General features: G+C 45.6%; 1 protein-coding gene across 1 annotated transcript in view; it reads right to left on the bottom strand.

Moving 5' to 3' along the window:
- Positions 1 to 17,824, bottom strand: part of LOC120055304 (histone-lysine N-methyltransferase 2C-like) — a 112,808-nt gene that overhangs the window by 57,515 nt on the left and 37,469 nt on the right. Inside the window, exons 6-11 of the mRNA XM_039003179.1 lie at positions 16,710 to 16,938; positions 6,801 to 6,963; positions 6,407 to 6,578; positions 5,888 to 6,002; positions 4,441 to 4,616; positions 3,895 to 4,307 (exon numbers count right to left, since the gene is read on the bottom strand). Of these exons, the coding sequence (XP_038859107.1) occupies positions 3,895 to 4,307; positions 4,441 to 4,616; positions 5,888 to 6,002; positions 6,407 to 6,578; positions 6,801 to 6,963; positions 16,710 to 16,938 (1,268 nt within the window). The remainder of the gene's footprint in view (positions 1 to 3,894; positions 4,308 to 4,440; positions 4,617 to 5,887; positions 6,003 to 6,406; positions 6,579 to 6,800; positions 6,964 to 16,709; positions 16,939 to 17,824) is intronic.

Genomic DNA, 17,824 nt, shown 5'->3' with positions numbered 1-17,824 from the left:
TTAATTACAATTTATGTTTTTATGAGCGTTTATGTCCGCTTCTCATTTGTCTTTTTGGTCTCATGTTGTCTTTTTGGTATCGTTCGCTCCTTCTGTGCTGTGCACCTTCCCATTTACACCAGAGGTCTGTATATAATGATGAGATGCTCCACCCTAACAATGGGAGTTGTCCCAAAGGCAGGCCACAAGCTTAGTTTCAAAATATGCGCATATGGCTTATTTTGGACAGATTTTGGCGCGCGTGAAACCTCTCGCTTCTCCTCTTTCTCCCAAGCCCCTCCCCTACCAATCACAACAACAAAGATGAGAGATCACTTCTTCCTCTCTGACAAACGGTTTCAACTCGCTATTTGCATTTGAGGTTTGGTCCAACAGAAGTCATATGGACACCACAACACATGGAGACATTCTTTATTGTAATAGAGAAGTTAACCATTCCAACCGTTTCAACTCCTCACATTTCGAGAAGAGCAGATACTACTAAAACGGATGAACCAATGAACATTCATTCTGGAAAATGAATGCTCAGTTTGTCACACTCACAATACGATACCACGTATGGCTACCAGCATTTTAGACAAATAAAGATTGCTATACTACCTGTTTAGTGTGTGTTTTATAAACCTGCAAGAACCATATAACAATTATATAAGGAATTGGCAACTCATTCTGAGAAATAAGGTAGACCACTAGATTTCAACATCTGAACAAAGTGGACAGGCTATCATGACGTTGGAGACAGACAGAAGGGTCTATTCATAACAATTCAACTGTTTTGCCATGCTAGCAGAATTCAGAGATAGTGAAATTACACCTAGATCTAAATTAACTCAACTTTAAATATAAATATTAGCTCGCTACTCACTAGCACGTGGGCTTGTGCTTGAGAGATGGTTTATGAGACCCGTGTTCATTTTCTATAATGCCTGCTACATATGCATTATGCACGGTTCTGGTTAAATCTGTAACAAAAAGCACATTTTTATAGACGGACCTGAAAGCCAGATCAGTGATTAAAAAAAGCTATTTTGATCATGATTAAAACAATGTAATTATTAGTGGGTCTTATGGTTATGGATGGAATATATTCAGCATTGGTATAATTACACAAACTCTGAATTCATTCCATTATTGCTGACTGTTTTAAATGCAGTGGATTTGACCTTTAACTGTATAACAAAGCTTATTTAGAGAAAACATATTTTCTTTAAATCAAGATATGTATTGTGAATCGCCCATAAGTTTGAAAAAGAAATATCAAGATATGAGTTTTAGGCCATATTGCCCAGCCCTAGTTATCTGTCATCATCAGCACTGCTCCCCTCCCTCCACCACAGATTCCTGATCTGTCTGTCTGTGTCAGGTCTAGTCTAGACAGAGGATGGACATCCAGGTTAGGTCCCATAGTAATACCCTGCAGCTCATTCACCTGCTACAGCACTCTACCTCAGGCAGCCAAGCCACACAGGCCTGAGTGGATATGTACTGCCCCTCCTAGGGTCTGTATAGCAGGGTCACTCCAATCAGGGTCACTCCTTTCATGCTAGAGACGTAGCTTGCATAGCTACTACTATGTATGTGAGCAATAGGTTCTGTTGCCCATGGAAACTATTGAGAAGAGAAGCCTTGCTAAGGTATAATAACAGGGGAGGAATTTAGGATAGGGGCGTGTTCAAAAGAGACATTTTTTAAAAGGGAGTGAAATAGGGAGGTTCTAACTAGAGGTCGACCGATTAATTAGGGCCGATTTCAAGTTCATAACAATCGGTAATCGGCCTTTTTGGATGCTGATTATGGCTGATTACATTGCAATCCATGAAGAAACTGCGTGGCAGGCTGACCACCTGTTACGCGAGTGCAGCATCAAAAGGACCTGTGGCTGCAAGGAGGCAAGGTAAGTTGCTAGCTAGCATTAAACTTATCTTATAGAAAACAATCAATCTTAACATAATCACTAGTTAACTACACATGGTTGATGATATTACTAGGTTACCTAGCTTGTCCTGCGTTGCAAATAATCAATGCGGTGCCTGTTAATTTATCATTGAATCACAGCCTAATTCAACTTTGCCAAACGGGTGATTATTTTTTTTAAAACACATTCGTTGCACAAAATGTACCTCACCATAAACATCAATGCCTTTCTTAAAATCAATACACAGAAGTATATTTTTTTTAACCTGCATATTTAGTTAAAATAAATACATGTTAGCAGGCAATATTAACTAGGGAAATTGTGTCACTTCTCTTGCGTTCAGTGCACGCAGAGTCAGGGTATATGCAACAGTTTGGGCCCCCTGGCTCATTACGAACTGTGTTTCTTCCTAACAAAGACCGTAATGAATTTGCCAGAATTGTACATAATTATGACATAACATTGAAGGTTCTGCAATGTAACAGCAATATTTAGACTTAGGGTTGCCACCCGTTCGACAAAATACGGAATGGTTCCGTATTTCACTGAAAGAATAAACGTTTTGTTTTCGAAATGATAGTTTCCGGATTTTACCATATTAATGACTTAAGGCTCGTATTTCTGTGTGTTTATTATAATTAATTCTATGATTTGGTATTTGACAGAGCAGTCTGACTGAGCGGTGGTAGGCAGCAGCAGGCTCGTAAGCATTCATTCAAAAAGCACTTTACTGCGTTTGCCAGCAGCTCTTAGCAATGCTTGACCCAAAGCGCAGTTTATGACTTCAAGCCTATCAACTCCCGAGATTAGGCTGGCAATACTAAAGTGTCTATAGGAAAAACCAATAGTCAAAGGTATATGAAATACAAATGGTATAGAGAGAAATAGTTGACGTGTTATAATTCCTATAATAACTACAACCTAAAACTTCTTAACTGGGAATATTGAAGAACTGGGAATATTGAACCACCAGCTTTCATATGTTCTCATGTTCTGAGCAAGGAACTTAAACGTTAGCTTTTTTACATGGCACATACTGCACTGTTACTTTCTGCTCCAACAATGTGTTTTTGCATTATTTAAACCAACTTGAAACATGTTTCATTATATATTTGAGACTAAATAGATTGTATTTATGTATTAAGTTAAAATAAAAGGGTTCATTGTTCATTCAGTATTGTTGTAATTGTCATTATTACAAATATAAAAATCGTCCGATTAATCGGTATGGGCGTTTTTTGGTCCTCCAATAATAGGTATAGGTATCGGCGGGGAAAAATCATAATCGGTCGACCTCTATTTCTAACCTGTACTTCTAATTAACAGCACAGATTTTTGTTTTCCATTGCAAAACATTTTGCTACAGTGTGGTGTACTGTACCCTACTGAACACGAACCAGTAGGCAGGTGTTCTGTTCACCCAGGTCATGCTATGAAACAAGGACAGAGAGCAACAAGAAACTCCATCTCCTCAGGAGAACCAACGGAAGAATAGGCTACAAAGTGCTGCTTTTTCACAGCAAAATAATTACAAAGACAATGCTTTCATGGCTTTAATCTTGTGATAATGGAAGCCCATCTGGTTATTGAAGCCTTTAGAAACCAAGCCCCTGATAATGAATGGCTGTCAGTCTGATGTGAGCCATGGCAGAGAATAAGAGAGAGAGCAGACAGAGCAACGCTTCCCTCTGGTCTTCATCCAGACCAAACTGCCTTCATCTACACACAACAAGGCTGCTCGACCGTGGATGCTCAAAAAACCACACCTCTCTCCTTTCATACCGCCTCTCAACAATCCTAAAGTAATAATCCAAGCCATGCGACAAACAAATCCCTCACGCTCTAGTGAGTCCACCTGCCAAACCGCTCTTAAGGGGGATACAGGAAAACAAACACATGGCTAACCTTGGCAACCATAATACACAGTTTGCCTCTGTGAGTAGGCAAAAATAACCCAGTTAGACAAAAGAGAGACTTACCAGGCTGCTGGTCTGATGTAGCCTGCTGTGGCTGCCTATCATCAAGGGCGTTCTCACAGACAGTGTTGGTGGCTTGGATAGGCTCTGGTTCTGCATTTGTGGGCATTGGAACGGGTTGTAATTGCGTTTCTGGGTCGTTGTGCATTGGAGAAGGAGACCTCAGTTGCTTAGCGCCAGGTTCTAGATCCGTGTGCGTTGGAACAACCGGTTCTGATTCTGTGTGCATCTGAATAGCAGCCTGTGGGCTCAGTTCTAGGCCTCCTGTGTCCATCTCCTCTGCCTCCTCCTCTGCCTGCAGTGGGGCCTGTTGTGGTGGTGATCCAGTAGGCCTGCAGCTTGAACACACATAGCCCTGGCTGGGCTGGATGTCTGCTTGGCCTGACGACTGGCGCTCACACTCCAGGTGGAGCCATCTGGAAGCAGGAGCAGAGGACAGATGAAGATGTAGGACTCCATCAATGGAAAAAGACATGGCTAAAACAACTCCATGAGGAGTGAGGAGATTTACAACAGAATGAACAATGGACATGCTCTCGGTGTGTCTACCTTTTACAGCTGTGGCAGGAGAGCAGGTCTTTTTGGTGCTCAGGGTCCAGGATACAGGCACATAGTGGACAGGTAAGGGCGGGGTCCTGATGTTGGACACAGCTCTCACACAGCAGGCTTGTGTGGTGCCACTGACCGCTCGTCCTTGTACCACACTGGATACACACTCGGCAGTTCTGGAGTAGGGAAGAGATAGAAACACAACGGAAACTGGAGCAATGATACTTAATCACATGGGTTTCATTCATCTCCAAGACGTTCAGATGAGGCTTCAGTCAGAACTAAAGTGCCTGGGCGTGAATCAGCAGCCTCAAGAGTGGGGTAGAGAGGAGAGATGGAGGGTTGGCTGCTGCTTGTGTTGTGTGGACTGTGTTCCTGCCGTGCTGCTGACTCAGACAGAGAGGGAGAAACTGAGTGAGTGTGAGGATGTTCCACCACCTGGCAGGTGCCTGGTTGCTGCTGCGGTCTGCGCTCTGATCCCCACCCGCCACCACCACTGCAGCTGATAGGATGTTAACCCACCACAACAGCAGCTGATTGGCAGCCGAGACAGGCACTGTGCGCCACCCACCCCAACAGAGGAAGAGGGTAGAGGCCACAGGCAGGGGATGACGACGCATACGGTTTGATTCTCCCACCGCACACACCCACCAGTACACACAAACACCCACCAATACACACACACACACACACACACACACACACACACAGACACACACACCCACACCAGTACACACACACACACACACACACACCCACCAGTACACACACACACCCACCAGTACACACACCCACCCACCAGTACACCCACCCACCAGTACACACCCACCCACCAGTACACACCCACCCACCAGTACACACCCACCCACCAGTACACACACACCCACCAGTACACACACACCCACCAGTACACACACACCCACCAGTACACACACACACACACACACACACACACACACACACACACACACACACACACACACACACACACACACACACACACACACACACACACACACACACACGCACCCACACCAGTATACACACACCCACCAGTACACACACCAGTACACACACACCCACCAGTACACACACACACATGAGCTGCCGCATTATCTGAAATGCTACAAGGTCTGAGGCTAAAACGTACCCTTTAAAAGAGCTGCATGTGTGAGTCATTTCCTTACCACAGGAAGCACAGATACAACCACCAAAAAGGTCACATTCTCAACACGGGTAGCCTAGACGACAGCTGAATGTCTCAATAGGAACTGTGAGAGTTTAAACCAACGTTCTTACAATTTGACACAGAAAATGAAGACAAACCTTTAGTCCACTTCACATACCATAGAAGAAAAAACATCTCTATATAATGTAGTCATACCATAGACCTATAACACAGCACACACAAAACAGATGCCGTTATATCCCCCACTCGATGTCCTACCTGACACCTCCATCCGTTGGTAGGGATGTCATCTATGGCCGGCTGCAGGCAGAAGGTGTGGTAGCCTTTGTCACACATGTCACACACCAACATCTTATCGTCCTCACCCGGGTTCCTACGCACAGGGAAAAGGAGAGGAAGTATGAATGAGATGTGTTCTTTGACATAACAGATGGACAGCATCAACATGGCATTTCTTGGCTCTGTAGTCTATAGGCTCCTGTTGTGTTAAAAATGCGTGTGTCCTTATCTACAAGACTAATGTATATTGAGAAATGACACGGCAAAAGGGTCTTTGTGTTAGCCTAATCTGTATTTCGGAGCAGATTTCAATTTATCGCAGACTCAGTTGCTACCAGTGACTGGCCTGGTTGAGGTCAAAGGCTAGAGAACAGTGCCACACTCACAAACCAGAGGTAGCACAAACAAAATCGTCAACACACACGACGGCAACACACACAACTCAATACAGGGTCAGGTATGTGGGTGGACGGTTGGGGCAGTGGAAAGCTGACTCACTTGCACGTCTGGCAGACCTTGCACTCGGGGCACTGCCAGCCGGCCCTCCTCAGCGGAGTCACAGCCATGTCCAGGCAGGCCCCGTGGTAGTGCTGCCCACAGCTGGTACAGAAGAGCTGGTCAGGGAGCTCCCCGGGGCTGTCACACAGTGCACAGATAGAGTCGTCTGGAACTAGAGGGAGGGGGGAGAGCAGGAGAGGGGAAGAAAAAAAGAGAAATTGAGAAAAGGGACACATTTCAGATGGCATGTTATTGGTTAAAGAATGGAGATTGTGAGTAGCTAATGTCTGGGCCCAGAGTTTATCCTGGTCCAGAAAAACTCAGGGTCCTACTTATGACAGTATTACTTTAAATATTTCAAGTGAAGTTTTAGATCTAATGCTGCTGGACTCACATCTGCTGATGGCCAGTTCTATGTGATCTGAACAGAGGAGGGAGAGACTCCTGATATCCTGAAAAGTCCCAGCCGCCCCCGCGCAGGGGTAATGGTACAGTCGAGCACATCCTTCAGCACAGCACTTGATGGAGGCTCCAAGGCGTTTACAGTATGCACAGTGCTAGAGAGAGGGGGGACAGAGAGGGGAGTCAGACTAACAGTATGCACAGTGCTAGAGAGAGGGGGGACAGAGAGGGGAGTCAGACTAACAGTATGCACAGTGCTAGAGAGAGGGGGGATAGAGAGGAGTCAGACTAACAGTATGCACAGTGCTAGAGAGAGGGGGGACAGAGAGGGGAGTCAGACTAACAGTATGCACAGTGCTAGAGAGAGGGGGGACAGAGAGGGGAGTCAGACTAACAGTATGCACAGTGCTAGAGAGAGGGGGGACAGAGAGGGGAGTCAGACTAACAGTATGCACAGTGCTAGAGAGAGGGGGGATAGAGAGGAGTCAGACTAACAGTATGCACAGTGCTAGAGAGAGGGGGGACAGAGAGGGGAGTCAGACTAACAGTATGCACAGTGCTAGAGAGAGGGGGGACAGAGAGGGGAGTCAGACTAACAGTATGCACAGTGCTAGAGAGAGGGGGGACAGAGAGGGGAGTCAGACTAACAGTATGCACAGTGCTAGAGAGAGGGGGGACAGAGAGGGGAGTCAGACTAACAGTATGCACAGTGCTAGAGAGAGGGGGGACAGAGAGGAGTCAGATTAACAGTATGCACAGTGCTAGAGAGAGGGGGACAGAGAGGGGAGTCAGACTAACAGTATGCACAGTGCTAGAGAGAGGGGGGACAGAGAGGGGAGTCAGACTAACAGTATGCACAGTGCTAGAGAGAGGGGGGACAGAGAGGGGAGTCAGACTAACAGTATGCACAGTGCTAGAGAGAGGGGGGACAGAGAGGGGAGTCAGACTAACAGTATGCACAGTGCTAGAGAGAGGGGGGACAGAGAGGGGAGTCAGACTAACAGTATGCACAGTGCTAGAAAGAGGGGGGACAGAGAGGGGAGTCAGACTAACAGTATGCACAGTGCTAGAGAGAGGGGGGACAGAGAGGGGATTCAGACTAACAGTATGCACAGTGCTAGAGAGAGGGGGGACAGAGAGGGGAGTCAGACTAACAGTATGCACAGTGCTAGAGAGAGGGGGGACAGAGAGGGGAGTCAGACTAACAGTATGCACAGTGCTAGAGAGAGGGGGGACAGAGAGGAGTCAGATTAACAGTATGCACAGTGCTAGAGAGAGGGGGACAGAGAGGGGAGTCAGACTAACAGTATGCACAGTGCTAGAGAGAGGGGGGATAGAGAGGAGTCAGACTAACAGTATGCACAGTGCTAGAGAGGGGGGACAGAGAGGGGAGTCAGACTAACAGTATGCACAGTGCTAGAGAGAGGGGGGACAGAGAGGGGAGTCAGACTAACAGTATGCACAGTGCTAGAGAGAGGGGGGACAGAGAGGGGAGTCAGACTAACAGTATGCACAGTGCTAGAGAGAGGGGGGACAGAGAGGGGAGTCAGTCAGCCAGTCAATTAATCAATCAATCACATGCATTTATTTTACATCAGCACAAAGCCCTTTAAGTAACCTGGTCTAAACTGGGAGTCAGATTACAATTGATATAATACAATAATCCAGACCCTTACCATACCTACAGACACAATATAAAAACCCTACAACAATGGGAAACATAAAAGGACAAAGAGTTTTAAAGTAAGACCTCTAAAGTATTTTCTGTAGCAGAAAACATTGCTCATGCAAGTCTATGGTTCCCCTATCTGTACACGTTTCCTTTGAAACGACCCATCCATTTTCTCAGTTCTTCTTGATCAAAAACTCCATTTAAATTCTGCTCCATTTGTCACACCATGATTAGCCCATTGATGTTCACACTTCTCTCCCAAAGTGTCATATCACATGTATTGGTCTCTTCAGACTTTCCCAGGAGTTCTTCCCCAAACACAGTCCTGCCTCCTCTCCTTCATCTGCACTAACCTGAACCAACTGACCAGGTAAAAGACAGCCTAATGATGAGCTTCCACCATATTGTTATCACTCGTCAAGTCTTTTCTAACCAGAGCAGATGAAGGAAACAAGGAGGGCTGATGTTTTTATTCAGTTGAGGAGGGAGCTGGTGATTTGCTGATGGGGGTGGCAAGGGGGGGTGCCAGACATATGGAATCACAAATGGCACCCTATTCCCCATTTAATGCACTACTTTTGATCAGTCCTCTGGTCAAAAGTAGTGTACAATATAGGGAAAGGGTGCAATTTGGGATGCACACACCCATTCAGAGGTCTGCAACTACCCATTCAGAGGTCTGCAACTACCCATTCTGAGGTCTGTTACCACCCATTCAGGGGTCTGTAACCACCCATTCAGAGGTCTGTAACCACCCATTCAGAGGTCTGCAACCACCCATTCAGGGGTCTGTTACCACCCATTCAGAGGTCTGCAACCACCCATTCAGAGGTCTGCAACCACCCATTCAGAGGTCTGTTACCACCCATTCAGGGGTCTGTAACCACCCATTCAGGGGTCTGTAACCACCCATTCAGGGGTCTGTAACCACCCATTCAGGGGTCTGTAACCACCCATTCAGGGGTATGTGAGCTGTGTTGGTGCTAATGCTACAGTAGACACTGTGGTAAGCCACCATGAATGTATACAGCCTTCACTGTTGAGTGGCGTGGCCTTTTCCTTTTCACAGCTGAGAGAGGAGAGAGCAGCACTGACAGAGACGATCTGTACCAGCCTTCCTGATCATCTCTCTCGTCTCGCTCCCCCTCTCGTCTCTCTCTCTCCTCGCCCTCGCGTTTTGTCTCTCCTCTACCTCTCGTGTCTCTCCTCTCCCTCTCGTGTCTCTCCTCTACCTCTCGTGTTTCTCTAGCCCTCTCCCCCTTCTCCATTCACTCTCCCCTTCCCTCTCACTCCCCTCTCTCTCTGTCCCCTCTTCTCTCCATCTCCCCTCTCTCCCCCTCCACTTACTCTCTATCGTGCCTCTCTTCTCTCGCCTTCTCTCACTCCCCTCCTCTCTCTCCACTCATCTCTCTCTCCCGTCCCCTCCCCCCCTCTCACCCTGTCCCCTCCCCCCTCTCACTCTGTCCCCTCCCCCCTCTCACTCGGTCCCCTCCCCCCTCTCACCCGGTCCCCTCCCCCCTCTCACCCGGTCCCCTCCCCCCTCTCACTCTGTCCCCTCCCCCCTCTCACTCTGTCCCCTCCCCCCTCTCACTCTGTCCCCTCCCCCTTCTCTCTCTGTCCCTTCTCTCTCTGTCCCCTCCCTTCTCTCTCTGTCCCCTCCTCTCCTTGTCCCTTCTCTCTCTGTCCCTTCTCTCTCTGTCCCTTCTCTCTCTGTCCCTTCTCTCTCTGTCCCCTCCCTCTTCTCTCTCTCTGGGTCGGGAGAGAGAAGAGTGGGTCTCTGTCCTCTCTCTCTCCCGACCCACTCTTCTCTCTCTCCCGACCCACTCTTCTCTCTCTCCCGCCCCCCCCTTCTCTCTCTCCCGACCCCCTCTTCTCTCTCTCCCCCCCCCCTCTTCTCTCTCTCCCGCCCCACTCTTCTCTCTCTCCCGCCCCACTCTTCTCCTCTCCCCCTCTTCTCTCCCTCCACTTCCTTCTTTCTCCCTCTCTCATGCCCCTTTTCTCTCTCCTCTCCCCCTTCTCTCTTTATCTCTCTCTCACGCCCCTCTTCTCTCTCTCTCTCTCACGCCCCTCTTCTCTCTCTCTCTCGCCCCTCTTCTCTCTCTCTCTCGCCCCTCTTCTCTCTCTCTCTCGCCCCTCTTCTCTCTCTCTCTCACGCCCCTCTTCTCTCTCTCTCTCACGCCCCTCTTCTCTCTCTCTCTCACGCACCTCTTCTCTCTCTCTCACGCACCTCTTCTCTCTCTCTCTCACGCCCCTCTTCTCTCTCTCTCTCACGCCCCTCCTCTCTCTCACGCCCCTCTTCTCTCTCTCACGCACCTCTTCTCTCTCTCTCTCACGCCCCTCCTCTCTCTCACGCCCCTCCTCTCTCTCTCACACCCCTCCTCTCTCTCTCACCCTTCTCCTGCTCTGTCTTCTTACTCCTCTCCCCTCCCCCCTCTTCTCTCCCGCCACTCCCTTCTTTCTCCCTCACCCTCTTGAACCATCTCTCTCCATCTTCTCTCCCCTTCCCCCTCTCGTGCACCTCCTCTCTCGCCTTCTCTCACATGCCCCTCTTCCCTCTCTTTTCACTCTCCCCCTTTGCGCTCTCCCCTTCTCTCGCTCCCTCTTCTTGCTCCTCTTCCCATCCCCATCCCTCTCGCCCCGTCCCTCTCGCCCCGTCCCTCTCGCTCTCTCTCGCTCCCCCGTCTCTCTCGCTCCCTCCACCCTTCTCTCTCTCTCGCTCCCTCTCCTCTCCCCCCTCCTTGCTCCTCTCCCCATACCCCTCTCTTCTCCCTTCACTCCCTCTTCCCCTCCTCTACTCTCCCTCCCTCTTCAAGTGTTTTGTCCAAATACTGGTGGAGTCACCGAATAAAATAATGGACGACCTGACCAAAGAGGACCATGACCAGATGAACAGTTTGCAGTTCTCCCAGGGTCAGCACGATGAATTTAAACGGGATAATGGAAAGATGACAACAATCTGTAAGTCATTGAGAGAGGACATCAGTTCTGTGTGTGAATCCATGATAACAATGACAGAGAAATCCGTTTATATCGAGGGACAATCGAGGTGAACAAGGTTGTGGACAGGATTGCAGAATCTCCATGATACCTGGACTGAGTATGAGGAGAAACTGAGGGAAATGATCTTGGAGAAATTGAAGATACACCACAGGAAGATTGAGGTGGAGTATGCCTACAGAACTGGAAAACCACCACCAGCCCAGGTGTGGTCAAGTTACTGAGGTTCAAGTACAAGGTCACTGTTCTGGAACGAGCCAAGAATTTGAAACAAATGTATAGTTGAAGTCAGAAGTTTACATACACTTAGGTTGGAGTCATTAAAACTCGTTTTTCAACCACTCCACAAATTTCTTGTTAACAAACTGTAGTTTTGGCAAGTCGGTTAGGACATCTACTTTGTGCATGACACAAGTCATTTTCCAACAATTGTTTAAAGAAAGATTATTTAACTTATAACTCACTGTATCACAATTCCAGTGGGTCAGAAGTTAGCATACACTAAGTTGACTGTGCCTTTAAACAGCTTGGAAAATTCCAGAAAATTATGTCATGGGTTTAGAAGCTCCCGATAGGCTAATTGACATCATTTGAGTCAATTGGAGGTGTACCTGTGGATGTATTTCAAGGCCTACCTTCGAACTCAGTGCCCCTTTACTTGACATCATGGGAAAATCAAAAGAAATCTGCCAAAACCTTACAACCTAAATTGTAGACCTACAAAAGTCTGGTTCATCCTTGGGAGCAATTTCCAAACGCCTGAAGGTACCACGTTCATCTGTACAAACAATAGTACACAGTACAAACACCATGGGACCACGCAGCCGTCATACCGCTCAGGAAGGAGACGCGTTCTGTCTCCTAGAGATGAACGTACTTTGGTGCGAAAAATGCAAATCAATCCCAGAACAACAGATGCTGGAGGAAACAGGTACAAAAGCATCTATATCCACAGTAAAACGAGTCCTATATCGACATAACCTGAAAGGCCGCTCAGCAAGGAAGAAGCCACTGCTCCAAAACTGCCATAAAAAGACAGACTACGGTTTGCAACTGCACATGGGGACAAAGATTGTAATTTTTTGAAAAATGTCCTCTGGTCTGATGAAACAAAAATAGAACTGTTTGGCCATAATGACCATTGTTATGTTTGGAGGAAAAAGGGGGAGGCTTGCAAGCCGAAGAACACCATCCCAACCGTGAAGCACGGGGGTGGCAGCATCATGTTGTGGGGGTGCTTTGCTGCAGGAGGGCTCGTGCCATTCAAAAAAAATAGATGGCATCATGAGGCAGGAAATTTATGTGGATATATTTAAGCGACATCTCAAGACATCAGTCAGGAAGTTAAAGCTTGGTCGCAAATTAGTCTTCCAAATGGACAATGACCCTAAGCATACTTCCAAAGTTGCTAGTATCAGATAACATTCATATATTAGCCATTTTTGAGACTCACTTAGATAATTCATTTGATAATACATCAGTAGCAATACAAGGATATAACATCTATGGAAGAGACAGAAATGCTTATGGGGGAGGTGTTGCTGTATATATATATATATATATTCAGAGCCATATCCCTGTAATACTGAGAGAAGAGCTTATGTCAAGTGTTATTGAAGTGTTGTGGTTGCAGGTTCACTTGGCACATCTAAAAACCTTTTCTTTTCGGATGTTGATATATACACTACAAGTCAAAAGTTTGGACACACCTACTCATTCAAGGGTTTTTCTTTCTTTTTACTATATTCTACATTGCACAATAATAGTGAAGACATCAAAACTATGAGATAACACATATGGAATAATGTAGTAGCCAAAATAAGTGGTCAACAAATCAAAATATAATTTATATGTAAGATTCTTCAAATAGCCACCCTTTGCCTTGACGACAGCTTTGCACACTGTTGTCATTCTCTCAACGAGCTTCATGAGGTAGTTACCTGGAATGCATTTCAATTAACAAGTGTGCCTTCTTAAAAGTTCATTTGTGGAATTTCTTTCTTTCTTAATGTGTTTGAGCCAATCAGTTGTGTTGTGACAAGGTGGGGAGGGGGGGTATACAGAAGATAGCCCTATTGTGGGAACTGCTTCATATGTAGCCATATGTGTTCCATATGTGGGAACTGCTTCAAGACTGTTGGAAAATCATTCCAGGTGAAGCTGGTTGAGAGAATACCAAGAGTGTGCAAAACTGTCATCAAGGCAAAGGGTGGCTATTTGAAGAATCTCAAGTATAAAATATATTTAGATTTGTTGAACACTTTTTTGGTTACTACAAGATTCCATATGTGTTATTTCATAGTTTTGATGTCTTCACTATTATTCTACAAAGTAGAAAATAGTCAAAATAAAGAAATGTGTTCTAAAACTTTTGACCGGTAGTGTAGGCCACCAAGTAATAACAATCAATATCTAAATAATATGTGTGAAATGCTTGACAGTGTATGTGATGTAAACAGAGAGGTCTACTTTCATGGGGACCTGAATCTTGACTGTTTTTCATCGAGCTGTCCGCTCAAGAGAAAGCTTCTTACTGTAACCAGTGCCTGTAATCTGGTCCAGGTTATTAATCAACCTGTCAGGGTGTTTACAAACACTACAGGAACAAGAGCATCCATATGAATCGATCACATTTTTACTAATACTGTAGAACTTTGTTCTAAAGCTGTATCTGTACCCATTGGATGCATTGATCACAATATAGTGGCTATATATATCCCGGAAAGCCAACGTTCCAACAGCTGGGCCTAAAATAGTGTATAAGAGATCATACAAAAGATTTTGCTGTGACTCTTATGTGGATGATGTTAAAAATATTTGTTGGTCTGATGTGATTAATGAGGAGCATCCAGACGCTGCACTTGATGAATTTAAGAAATTGCTTCTTCCAATTATTGATAAACATGCACCTGTTAAGAAACTGACAGTTAAGGCGCTATGGATTGATGAGGAATTGAAAAACTGAATGGTTGAAAGAGATGGGGCAAAAGGATTGGCTCCACATCTGACTGGCTGACTTACTGCAAATTGAAAAATGAAGTGACTAAACTCAACAAAAAGAAGAAGAAACTGTATTATGAAGCCAAGATCAATGATATAAAGAATGATGGAACAAAAACTTGAATACTTTAAATGAAATTATGGGCAGAAAGATTAATTCCATCGAATCAGATGGCTTATTTATCACAAAACAATTTGATGTTGCCAATTATTTTAAGGATTACTTCATTGGCAAAGTGGGCAAACTTCGGCAGGAAATGCCAACAACGAACAGAGAGTAATCGTACTCATGCATAAAAAAACAAATAATGAAAGAAAAGCAGAGTTAGTGTGGAAGTGATGGAAAAATGATTGTTATCGATCAATATTGACAAACCTCCTGGCATTGACAACTTAGATGGAAAGCTACTGAGGATGGTAGCTGACAATAGCCACTCCTATCTGTCATACCTTTAATCTGAGCCTAGAGGAAAGTATTTTTCCTCAGGCCTGGAGAGAAGCCAAAGTCATTCCACTCTCCTGGAGTGGTAAAGCGGCCTTTACTGGATCTAATCGCAGACCTATAAGCTTGCTGCCAGCTCTTAGCAAACTGTTGGAAAAAATTGTGTTTGACCAAATACAATGCTATTTCTCTGTAAACAAATGAACAACAGACTTTCAGCATGCTTATAAAGAAGGGCACTCAACATGTACTACACTGACACAAATGACTGATGATTGGTTGAAAGATATCGATAATAAGAAGATTGTGGCAGCTGTACTGTTAGATTTCAGTGCAACGTATGTGTTCCAGCTTTTCAACCTCTGCCATATCGTGGATTCAGAGCTATCTAATAGAACTCAAAGGGTTTTCTTTAATGGAAGTTTCTCTCATGTAAAACATGTAAAGTGTGGTGTACGGCAGGGCAGATCTCTAGGCCCTCTACTCTTTTCTAGTTTTACCAATGACCTGCCACTGGCATTAGACAAAGCATGTGTGTCCATGTATGCTGATGATTCAACCATATACGCATCAGTAACCACTGTTAATGAAGTCACTGAAACCCTTAAAGACTTGCTTTTTGCAGTGACACCACACTGCAAAAAGCAAGTCCTGCAGGCTATAGTTTTGTCTAATCTTGATTCTTGTCCAGTCGTGTGGTCGAGTGCTGTAAAGAAAGTCTTAGTTAAGCTGCAGCTGGCCCAGAACAGAGCGGCATGTCTTGCTCTTCATTGTAATCAGAGGGCTGATATAAATACTATGCGTGCCAGTCTCGCTTGGCTAAGAGTTGAGGAGAGACTGACCGCATCACTTCTTAATTCTATAAGAAACAATGTGTTGACAATCCAAAATTGTTTGCATAGTCAACTTACACACAGCTCTGAGACACACACTTATCCCACCAGACATGCCACCAGGGGTCTTTTCACAGTCTCCAAATCAAGAACATTTTCAAAAAAGCATACAGTATTATATAGAGCAATTATTGCATGGAACTCCGTTCCATCTCATATTGCTCAAATGAACAGCAAACCTGAACAGCAAACCTAAAAAAACAGATAAAGCAACACCAATCGGCACAACACCTCTCCACTATTTGACCTAGATAGTTTGTGTATATGTATTGATATGTAGGCACGTATGCCTTGTTTTCAATTGATGTAGTTCTGTCCTTGAGATGTCTATTAATGTTCTGTATTATGTCATGTTTTGTGTGGACCCCAGGAAGAGTCGCTGCTGCTTTTGCAACAGCTAAATGGGATCCTTCAAAAATACCAAATACCAACTGTCCCAGAGTCTGTTTGGAATAGGCCATTTCTTTCTCACATAGAACGACAAGCTGACCAACAGAATAGGTACACTTTTCAACTATGCGGGATAGTAGATTGACATAGACTAGTGATTTTGCTGTTCATTACTCATCTTGTAAATGTGGACAGTTATTCTAGCATCTTCAAATTCACATCGATTTCGGTAAGAAGGACACACACCTTTGCAATCTAAATTTGATTTCTGACATTCTGAGCAAGTGGGTGGACGCCCTAACTAGGTTACACAGCCAATGCATTACATATGGGTCTGGTAAATTTCTCAAATGACCGGTAAATTAAAATGCTGATGGTCAAATGTCCGCGGCCACATTTTGCTAACGGAAACCCTTATATATAGACACAGTTAAATCATATTCTCTATAGAGTGTATAATCCCCTTTACTTAGACATTTTATCATGAGAGGACTGTGGGCTGCTCACCTCTGTGCTCCCTGAGTCGATGGCTATGTCCACGTTGAGCAGTGATTGTCCCTCGCCTTCGCACACACCCTGTGACCACAACGCACAAGAGTGATGCGCCAAGCACTGCCCCGACTCCTCAAAGAAAGACTGGACGTCCACATCTCCTGGGAGGCCCACGTGAGCCAGCTCATCCCACAACCTGCTGGCCTTCTCTGGGTCTGGTAACTCCCCATGGCTCTCAGCTCCACTGGAAGAGAGATGAAGAGGGAGAGATGAGTTAAAATAACTGGAGATGAGGCGGAGGTAGAAAGAGTTGAAAAAGCAAAGTGAGGCAAGCTGGGCAGGAAAGAAGAGGGATAGAAAACAAAATATTAAAAGTGATGCAAAGCATAAATGAGAAGAAATAAGGCAGAGAAGAGAGGAGGAGAGATAGGATGAGTGGAAAAATGTTAGAGAGCAGAGAAGGGAGAGAGCAGTAGAGGAGGAGGAGGGGTGAAAGGGGGTCGTGACACAAGAGGCTGGCTGTTCTGTCTCATAAAATCTGCTGAAAGGGAAACGGTTCACAGAGTCCCTGCTCTAGTGAGTTGCCGAGCATGCGGAAAATATGGCAAGAGGGAATTAGCATTTAAAAGAACTAGTTGGTTTCAGTAAACAGTAAACACACAAACAGCCAAAACTGAGAGACTGAGGGCTAGGATGAGGATGAAGAAGTTATAATGATATTCACTGTATAATGCCTTGTCATTGTTATGGCCCTCCTGACCGGAGCTTACATATTGTGCGAAATAGACTAGTATTCAATTCCATCCTCTATCCTTTTTGTTGAAATTTCCTCCTCCTCTTCACCCTCCGTCCTCTTCCCACCCTCTCGCTCTCTGTGGCACAGTCTAGCCTAGAGACCCAACCAATCACACTGCTCCAACAATAATGCCTGGCTTCCGTTGGATCGCTGCCAGGGGTGTTGCGGTGGGTGGGTGGGTGTGTGTGTATATGTACGCTGTGCTCTCTGTGCACATTACGTCACAGGGACCCCAGGGAGACACACTATTGGCTCCAAAGATCCCAAACAAATTAGACAGCTGTCCAAAACACGTCCAGGGAGGGTCCTTTGTTGGCACAGTGCACAGTACGCG

This window comes from Salvelinus namaycush, chromosome 11 (assembly GCF_016432855.1).
Source record: "Salvelinus namaycush isolate Seneca chromosome 11, SaNama_1.0, whole genome shotgun sequence".
Lineage (NCBI taxonomy): Eukaryota > Metazoa > Chordata > Actinopteri > Salmoniformes > Salmonidae > Salvelinus > Salvelinus namaycush.
This window is presented reverse-complemented; position numbering and strand designations above follow the sequence as displayed.